Source organism: Petaurus breviceps, unplaced genomic scaffold, assembly GCF_028583685.1.
Source record: "Petaurus breviceps papuanus isolate PSGF00001 unplaced genomic scaffold, PetGlider_PUasm1.0 65204, whole genome shotgun sequence".
Taxonomy (NCBI): Eukaryota; Metazoa; Chordata; class Mammalia; order Diprotodontia; family Petauridae; genus Petaurus; species Petaurus breviceps.
The window spans coordinates 5,605-15,262 of record NW_027186437.1 but is presented as its reverse complement, the minus strand read 5'-3'; the positions used below and the strand labels follow the sequence as shown (position 1 = coordinate 15,262).

At 44.0% G+C, this 9,658-nt stretch overlaps 1 protein-coding gene across 1 annotated transcript; it reads right to left on the bottom strand.

Moving 5' to 3' along the window:
• Nucleotides 1–79: 79 nt before the first annotated feature.
• Nucleotides 80–5,228, bottom strand: CLDN7 (claudin 7). Its single transcript, XM_069103936.1, has 4 exons — nucleotides 4,359–5,228; nucleotides 1,629–1,793; nucleotides 1,307–1,391; nucleotides 80–1,151 (listed from the first exon to the last, which is right to left on the bottom strand). The coding sequence occupies exons 1-4, from the start codon at nucleotides 4,579–4,581 to the stop codon at nucleotides 989–991; spliced, it is 636 nt and encodes a 211-aa protein (XP_068960037.1). The 5' UTR covers nucleotides 4,582–5,228; the 3' UTR covers nucleotides 80–988.
• Between the last annotated feature and the right edge of the window lie 4,430 nt (nucleotides 5,229–9,658).

Sequence of the window (9,658 nt, the reverse complement as noted above, 5' to 3'; positions counted from 1 at the left end):
GGTATTTTGAACCTGGGAAGTTGCCTTTCTTTTGGCATTACATTACAGTGTAATGAAAAGGAGACACTAGAGTCATCTTCATTCTGTGGCTTATACTCACTAAGTGAAATGGCAGATTCTACCTGTACCATTAAATTGTTTTTTTTTCCCTTTTTTTGGCCCAGCAAATTTAACCAAATCAAGGCAGATTGTGTATGATAAGACTCATATAGTGCATCTGCCTGACATTTGCATAGGCCCTGTTAGGATTGGAAGATACTCACCCTGATACCTTTTTACCTTTATCCTTTTATTGTCTACATCTTTTTTCAGATATATCAGTAGGGCAACTCCTCCCTAGGGAAAGAAGTAGGATGGGCTGTTTATAGTGGGAAATTTCATATAAAAAATTGTTATAGAAAGCTAGAAAATGATATATGTGAGGGAGCTAAATCTCTTGACCCTTTCGAAGAATGAGATATGAGAACCTAGGGTTGAGGAATGGTTTTGGAACTGGGTCCAAAGTAATTCAGGATAACTGAGGAAGAATTAGGTACTGAGTTGAAATAAGAATGAGGCAGGCACTGAGATAGATATGGAAGGTAACTGATATTTTTAAACATGTAGAACTTCTGATAAGAATAGAGGCTGAATACCTTGGGAAAAGGACAGCTAGGGCTGGATAGAAGTGAACAAGAGAGGATAGGTGTCAGATGTCTGCATAAAGTGGAAAATAACCAAGGTCCAAAACACAAACTTCTTTATTATACAAAAAGAACAGCTCATACCCTTTACCTCCCACCTCCCCTTCCCCATTCCCCTGGTCTTCCAGTAGACTACATCAAAAGTAGTTAGAAGGGCCTGGAGAACTCTGCCCTTCCCCTTCCCCCACTGGCTCAGATTTTTCTCTTCTGGTCTTCTCCCCACCCCTTCCTCTCTTGAATTATATTTCAGACCCCTGATCTTTGGGGGCTGGGGTAAGGGGTGATGTGTAGGAAAACCAGCTCTTTCAGACATACTCCTTAGCAGAATTGGACTTGGGGTAGGAACGTGGGGCCTGGTACCCTGCTTTGCTCTCCCTAACTGGGCAAGAGCAAGAGAGGAGTGCACCTCCCAAGATAACCAGGGCAGAGCCAGCCCAGCCAATGAAAATTGCAGAGCCAAATTCATACCTGTGGAGAGAGGCAGAGGAATTTATGATCAAAAGTATCCAGCTATTTGGCCTACAAGCCCTAAGGTCTCAGTCATTTTTTTTTTTTTGCAACACTCCCATGAATCCCTGCTCCTGTTTATGACTTCAGGTACCCAGATAAAGTTTAATACTTACTTAGTATTCGTAGCGACCATTGGATTATAAAAATCTGATACAATCTGGTGGCCATACCAGGAACAAGCAATAAGGGCAGCAAGACCTGATCAGGAAAGGAATAATGGATTCAGAGATCCTGTGATCCTTAACCTACTACCCCAATTTACAAATTTTTTGAGTCTAAAAAACAGGAGGTTATTTGTCCAGGGAGAGCCTGGACAAAGTCCCAAGTCTAAAGCAATATTACTAGACTATCAGCAGGGATAGGAGAGGGGAGACAGGACATCAGGGAGGGGAAGCCTAGTCTTAGGGTATGGGAAGGAAGACAAGGACTGCTTACCAGCCACAATGAAGATTAAACCGCCTGACATGGCAATTCGAGCCTTCTTCACCTTATCATCACCCCCACACCGTGTACACTTCATGCCCATGGCAGCCACCATCATAGCCAAAAAGCCCAAAACCAAGGATATCACCATTAGGGCCCGGGTGGCCTGTATGAAAGCTAGAAAAGGGAAGTAGGCGTATTGTCATTGCTTTCAGTTAAGGGGAGCAGCAAGACCTGTAATTTATCGGTAGAGTGGACTCCTCAGATGAGGAAATTCCATCTACTAATGCTAACCTGCATCTTCTCTGCAGTTTACATTCTTAGTGAGTTGCCCAGAGCACTGAGAATTTAAATAAGTTGCCTAGGTTCACACAGCCATGTCGGAGGCAGATCTTGAATCCAGGTCTTTAATGGCTTCAAAGCCACTCTTAAGTCCCCTATGCAACATTTTGTCATCACATCTGCCTTAACACTTTTAACTGAGTCCCATGTTATTTCTCTAGATTCATTACTCCCCTGAGATCCAGTAATCCATTTCTAACTGTCTACTGGACAGTTACACCTGGATTTCCACTAATACTTTAAACTCATATATACTTTAACTGAAATTCTTCACCTTTCCCCTAAAAAACGGCCTCACCCCAAACAGTTGCCAAGTTCTGACAATTCTACTCCAACAATCTTTTTCCTACCCAGTCTTCTTCACATACACTGCTATCACTGTAGTTTAGGCCCTCATTACTAGGATAATAATCTGCTTCTTTACTAGTCTCTGCTTTGAATCTTTCCTTCTCATGCATTTTTTATTCAGGTGCCAAAATAATATTTTTCAGTGGTCTATTTGGGTCATATTACTTGTCTACTCAAAAATCATTGATTTTTCTCCATCTAGTGAATAAATTTCTTCTTCCATGTGAGATCATCAGTAATATCTGACTCCAAATTTATTACACTAAATATCCTGGTCTGCCAAAGGGGACTGATTATTCGTCTAGTTTTAATCCTCTTTTCTGTCTGACTCTGCTCTCTTCTCTTCCTTGACTGGATTTGGAATGGATTCCCATCTCCACCTTCTTTTCCTTAAAGGCCCTTCTTCAGTCCTGGCTCCAGAAGGCTTCAAGTAAGCTCTCCCTATTCAACAGCCCTTTGCCTGGACCACCTACTCGAACACCTGTTCTCTGGTTTATAGCTGTGTTCATGCCTTCCCCTCACTGTTGGGTTGTAGTTAATTAATAGTTCACATTTACGGTTTATATAATGCTTAGTGATTTAGAATTTTACTCACAGCAACCACCTGAGATACCTAATGCAAATTCTTTGAGGGCAAGATCTGATATAGGTCTTTGTAGTTCTATTTCTTGGACCCACTATTGGACCTTATTACATCCAAGTAAGGTGCTTTATTGAATAGAACGAATGCTTGGGAGGCCAAGGGCACTTATTTCCTCTCAGGATCCAGGAAACCCAGCTTCCTCCATAGCGAGCAGCCATCTTCAAGCTCCTCCCACTGACCCCTGTACCCTTCGGGAGTGGCTCATCTTCCAGTCATCCAGAAAACCTAATCCTCATCCTTAACTTCAATATCTGGACCCCCGCTACGGACAGGTCCCAATTTTTTTCACATATTAAGGCCTGGTGCCCCTTCCCCTCAACTCTCCTCTCTTCCTGGGGCCCAGACAGCAGTTGTCGGATCCCTCCTCTCTTCCCCCATTCCTACTCCCTCCTCCCGCACCTGAGCCTTCCGGTTTAGTCCCGGCCTCGCCCCTCCCGAGGTGCCTCGCCTCAGCTCGTGGACAACGCCCGGGGCGCCCAAGTTTCGGTGAAACTGCCCGGGAAAGCGGCTTCGGGAAACAGAGCTAGCCCCTCCAAAGACCCTGAAGCCCGGCCAGGTCCAGGCTTCGTGTGCCGAGCCCCACCCTTTGACCTCCCTCCGGCCTTACTATCAGCAACTTCGGGTGCTAGTTACTATAGCTAATCGGGAAGATAAGATTAGAGGCTGTGGCAACCGGCTCTGAGTCCCGCAGACTCAGGCATTCCGGCGCCCAGCTTTCCCATTGCTCTCTACTTCTCCCAAGTCCCTACGGGATCAAGACGTTAGGTTTCTAGCCGTGGGTTCTTCCTTCTACTGCTGGGCGCAAAGAAACACAAGCACTCCATCCCGCAAGGACTCACCCACCCTCTAAACCACCCTAATCCTTCTACTTTCTGGCCCCTCCTCTCACTGGCCTCCAAGGCCCTCATTTAGTGGAGGAGAAAAAAGCAGAGGAGTTTGGGACTAGAGGTGAATGGGTGAGGAGCAGGAGGGACATCCAATTCTAAGGAGTTTTATAGAGGGTGAGGCAGGATGAAGAAGGGAAAGGAGAAATCGGAAGTGAAAGGGAGAGGGTCTTAAACTTCTTCCTCTTTGGTAAACTCGAGTAATTTCGTCCCCTCTTTGAACACAGGATCTTCCGACCCTCTCCTCCAAGGCCCACCTAGGCTTCATTCACTTTAGATGTACCTTTCCCCACCTGCCTCAGCTTTCTTCCCTCCTCCTCACCTCAGCCATTTGCTCACTTCACATGTCCCTTAACCAAAGACCTCAGGTGAGCCTTTAGACCCTACACCTCTAAATTTCTAGACTGCTTCTCTCCCTCCAGGAACCTAGATCCCTTCCACCCTCACGCCCAGCTCGTTCACTTCCCGCCCTTCCCTCCCACCATCTCCCTTTGGAACCCAAGTGACCAGTGCTCCCAGCCTCACCAGACAGAGCGAGGACTGACTCGTACGACTTGCAGCTGATGAGGCCCGTGCTCTGGCTGACGCATTCCATCCATAGCCCTTTGTACATCGCCTGGGCAGTAATGATGTTGTCTCCCGCATAAGAGCTGATCTGCCACTGAGGGATCGCGGTGCAGGCTATCAATCCCACCCACCCTAAAGCAGCCAAGGTGAACCCCAACAGCTGAAGACCTGAGTTTGCCATCCTCCCCACCCTCAAAAAATACTTGGGGCAATTCTATAAAAAGTACGACTCACCCCCACACACACTCGGCGGCGTTCAAGAGAGAACCCTGAAAAAGTACTTCTGTGGTCAGAGCCTTTGCAATTTTCTAATTATTTTCTTCTTTTGAATACCCTACACTAAACAGAAGGGACCTCTTCCTGGGGAGGCAGATTGGGGTGAGGTGAGCAGGGGAGGTGGAAAGGAGGGACCTGGAGGCAAAAAAAGGAGGTCGCCGCTCCCCTTCCTCCAGTCCCTGGGTCAGACAAAAGATAAGGTACTCTATAGAAGGTACAACTCCCCAACGCCCACGCTTTTGTTTTTAGGGGCCTCCGGGGCGTTCTAGCTCTGCAGCCAATCCTACCCAAACAAAAGGTGGGTAAGCCTATCCGGCCAGCACTCAGTGGTTGGTCCTTGGGTCTCTAGAGACTTCCAACTGGAGTAGCTAGTTCAGATCACCCTGCCGGCAAAAAAAGCCCCACCAAAGCTCCGTGACCACAGCAGCCCCAGCCTTCAGTCAGTTCGAATTGCTGCCGAGATACAATTCAGTGCCAGAGCAATGCAGTCCAGAATGGCAGCTAAGCTCTCCCGAGGATGGGACAGGTGCAGTCTGAGCACCTGTTTATACGACCCTGAGGGCGGGGGGGGGGGGAGTGGAAGGAGCGAGGGACAGGGGCGTGGCCAGGAGGGACTGGAGAAGGTGACTTGACGTCACAGAAAGGGACAGTCATCGAGACCGGAAGTCCCCCATACACACACCTGCACAGGTGAGACTGGACTACGGAGTCGGGAACCCTAGGAAGTGCCACCTCCCACCTCTCATCTGGAGGTTGTGAAGGGAACTTGATTCTCCTGAAAGGGGGGAAAACCTGAGGGTCTTTGGGGCTACTCAAGGAACGGAGGACTTCTGACCAACTGAGGTTTTCCCTTCCACTTTCCCTCTGAGTCACCTGTAGTTCTTCCACACACTGTCTGACCTCTCCTTCATCTTCCCCTCCCTTTCCCTTCCCTGCCTCCCAGTCGTTGGGCTCTAAAGCCTAGTCCGCCTCACCCAAGGGAATTGTCCCTGGCCACCCGTGCCCCTGGTGCCACCCTGTGGGGAAAGGGATGGCCTTAGGGGAACCAGCTCCTCCTAGTGCAAGCAAGTCTATCTGTCCTGAATGCTCTGCATTTCTTTGTCTTTCTATGTCTTTTCGGCATTTAAAAGCTCGTAGGATATATGTATGTTCATATCTTATCCCTTACCTTGAGTAAGCTCTATATTACTGGTAGGGACCATGTTTTAACTCAAATTTGCTTGGAGGAGGAAAGTTTGATAGGTGGTAAGAGCATGGCATCTGGCTGGGGTTCAAATCCCATATCTGATCATTACTACCTGTGTGACTTTGGGTAAGTCACTTAACCCTTCTGGACTTCAGTTTCCTATCTGCAAAATGACCACATGGTCTCTTGAGATTCCCTCCAACTGTTAAACCTCTTAGTGCCTTGTAACAATCCTTCCTTCATAATAGTAGCTTAACAAATAATTATGGTACAGTTTTCACTCCTCATTGCTCCCTTGCATCCCCTTCTTTCATTCTCTACCCCATGTCAATTCTTTCTACTATAACCCCCTTCCCCCTCCCAAATATTCATTGTTATCTCTGGACTTCATCATACTATGACTCCTGCCGTGTATATTCTATTCCCATCTCCCAGTGTTGTTGGCCCCTGGCTCCATAATAATTTATCACATTTATAAAGAGCTCTTTAACTCTAACTTTCTCTTCTTTATCTTTTCTTCCTCATCTCTCTCAGCATCTCTTCCTCCTGTCTTCCTATCAATCCTTCTCTGCCCTCTATCTTTCTTTTTGTATTTCTACCCCATGTTACCTCTATTTCATATCTCCCCCTCCATCTTTTTGCTCTTATCTCTCCTAATCTCTTGTTCATTTTTTTCTGTCCTATACCTCTCCCCAATTCCTCTCTATCTCTTCCTCACATCTTGCTCCACTTCTTTCCCCTTCACATTTCCTATCTCTTTCCATCATTCTCCTCTTCTATATTCCCTATATAGTTTTCTTCCCAGTTTCTCTCCATCTCTTTCCCCGTTATCCTGCCAATGCTAACTTAGTCTTTCTCCATCTGTCTCCTCTATACTGTTTATTTTTCTTCTTTCCATTGTTTCCTTAACCTAGATATCTTATACTTCTCTTTCCAGATCTCTTCCCATCCTCACTTTCTCCGCTCTCATTCTTTCCATTTATCTTCCCTTCTCCCTCACATTTCCCTTCCTTTTGTATCTGTCTTCTCCATCACTCTTCTCTCAATTTCATACTGCTGAAGATAAAAAGATAACTATGAAATAGATCCATTCTCAAGGACTTTGCAATCTAATGGAGTGGAGGAGCATCAACATAAGTGTAAGGAGAAGGAAAGATTCAGACAAAGTGCTCTGAGAAATCTGAGGAATTTCTTTTTTTTTTTTTTAAGCAATCGGGGTTAAGTAACTTGCTCTAGGTTACACGGCCAGTTATTTCTGGGTGTGGTGCTGAGTATCTGAGCCCAGATTTGATCCAGGTCATCCCGACAATCTGAGGAATTTCTAACTGGGAAGACTTCATGAATGAGATGAGTCCTGAGCTTTGTTGTAAAGGGAGGGATCTCATCAGATTGAGCAACTTCCTTATAATGGAAGTCCATTCAGGCAATGAGAACTGTAAACTGTAAAAGGACACAAAATGTAAAAGTATGAGATGACTGTAGAGATTGGAGGTGTAGAGGAACTTCAGTACCAAGATAAGGATATTCCTTGGATAGTGGGGAATCACCAAAGTTTTGGGGTATGAAAGAATGATCTGATTATAGTGGTACATCAAACTGAAGAAAGAAAGACCAATTATGTGACCATTATAATAATCTTCAGTAAGAAGAGAAAGAGTCTGTTTGCAGTATGAAGGAAAAATATGAAAGAGTTTCAGGAGAATTTGGCAGCTGATTGGATATAGGACATATGGAAAAAGAAAACATCAAAAGTTACTTCAAGATTACTAGTTCCTGGGTGACTATCCCTATCTTTCCTCTTCTCAATCTTGCTAACCATGTCTCTCTTTCCATCATCCTTGTACCTTTCTTTCCATTTCCATCTCACTCTTTTAATCTCTTTTCTCATCTCCCTCCTCCATCTCCCAATCCGATTTCTTTTTCCATTGTTTTGATAGCTCTTAGCTTAATATTTTCTCTCTTCCCCATTTCTACCTTTTTCCTTTCTCTCAATCATCATCTCTTCTTCCTGTCTTTATCTTTCCTTGTCTCACTTTATTTCCCTTCTCACCTTTTCTTCCAGTCTTTACCAACCATTTCCCTCTTACTTTATCCTTCTCATTTCCTGTTCTGATCTTCATTCTTCATTTTCTCCCCTTTCTTTCAATTTCCCATCTTTTTCCCTTCTATTTTCATTGCCTATTTCATCTCTCATTCTATATTTCTCTCCCAACTTTTTCTCATTGCTAACCTTCAATTTTCTGATTCCTTTAATAATTCTTTTCCTGTCTCATATCTGATCCTGTCTCTGATCCATGTCTATCCTCTCTTCTTCTCCAATACTTTTCCACTACAGCATACTATTCCATAGAGGCAGTTGGTGGTGCAGTGAATAGAATACTGTGCCTGGAGTCAGGAAGACCCAGGTTCAAATCTGGCCTCAGATACTTGCTAGCTGTGGGACCCTGGGTAAGTTACTTAACCTCTGCCTGCCTCAATTTCCTTATCTTAAGATAGGGATATGGGAAGATCACAGAATCATTTGAATTTTAGCATATATGTGTGAGAAAAAATTTGGGAGATAAAGTTAACTGAACTGTGACTGGCAAAAGACAGAAGAAAAAGACAAAGTGTAATATTCTGTGGACCCTTGTGGAGGGAAAAGAAGGGGACTGAGAATAAAAGTTGGGTCAGTCAGCTCCCAAGAAAAATCACCAGGATGGTTACACACACAGGTCAAGGATAGCTTGGTTATTCTTTGACTGTGATAGAGGGGGAAAACTTCTGTATGTAAGGAAGGCTTAAAAATTAGGTGTCCACAATATTAAGGAAGTGACTTTACTTGTGGCATAACTGGAGACATAGCAGAGAACAAGATCAGAAGACAAAAGGTAGAAAAGAGTAAGTTTCTACTTCTCAGGATTGTTATGAGGATCAAATGAGATAATATTTGTAAATCGTTTAACATAGTGCCTGTGTTAAATCCCAATATATAGTAGGTACTATATAAATGCTTATTCTTTGATCCAGCCTTTCTGGAGAACAAACTGGAATTATGCCCAAAGGGCTATAAATAATTTCATATCCTTTGACCCAGCAATACCACTCCTAGGGTTATATCCCAAAGAGATCATAGAAGTGGGAGGAAGACCCATATGTACAAAAATGTTTATAGCAGCTTTTTGTGGTAGCAAAGAATTGGAAATTAAGGGGGTGCCCATCAATTGGGGAATGGCTGAACAAATTGTGGTATATGCATGTTATGGAATACTATTGTGCTATAAGAAACGAGGAGCAGATGGTCTTCATATTTACCTGGAGAGGCTTGTATGAACTGATGCTGAGTGAGAAGAGCAGAACCAGGAGAAATTTGTACACAATCACAGACACAACGTCTGTATGATGACCAACTTTGATAGACTGGACTCTTCTCAGCAATGCAGTAATATAAGTCAATCCCAAAAGATTCATGATGGAGAGAAATGTGTGCATCCAGAGAAAGAACTAGAAAGAACTGAGTTTATATCCAGATGGAAGCAAAATACCTGATCTTTTTCCTTTTCTTGTTTGGTTTTATGTCCTCTTTACCATTTGTCATTCCATCTGATACAATCTGTCTTTATAACCTGACTAATATATAATGTGAAAGTATTTACAGATCCTATATTTGACTACATGCCACCATGGGGAGGAGGGGAGGGAGGGGGACAAAATGTGAAACTCAAGGAATTGTGGAATTGAATCCTGTAAACTAAAAGTAAACAAACTAAAAAAAAAAATTAAAAAAAACATAAATGCTTATTCTTAACAGTTCTAA

What these genes read in the sequence shown, in the direction of transcription:
- CLDN7 (XM_069103936.1), bottom strand. Translation starts at nt 4,581, where the DNA reads ATGGCAAACTCAGGTCTTCAGCTGTTGGGGTTCACCTTGGCTGCTTTA. An exon ending in GTCAGTCCTCGCTCTGTCTG is followed by an intron (nt 1,794 to 4,358) that starts GTGAGGCTGGGA and finishes TCCCTTTTCTAG; the next exon opens with CTTTCATACAGGCCACCCGG. An exon ending in ATGGTCGCTACGAATACTAA is followed by an intron (nt 1,152 to 1,306) that starts GTAAGTATTAAA and finishes CTCTCTCCACAG; the next exon opens with GTATGAATTTGGCTCTGCAA.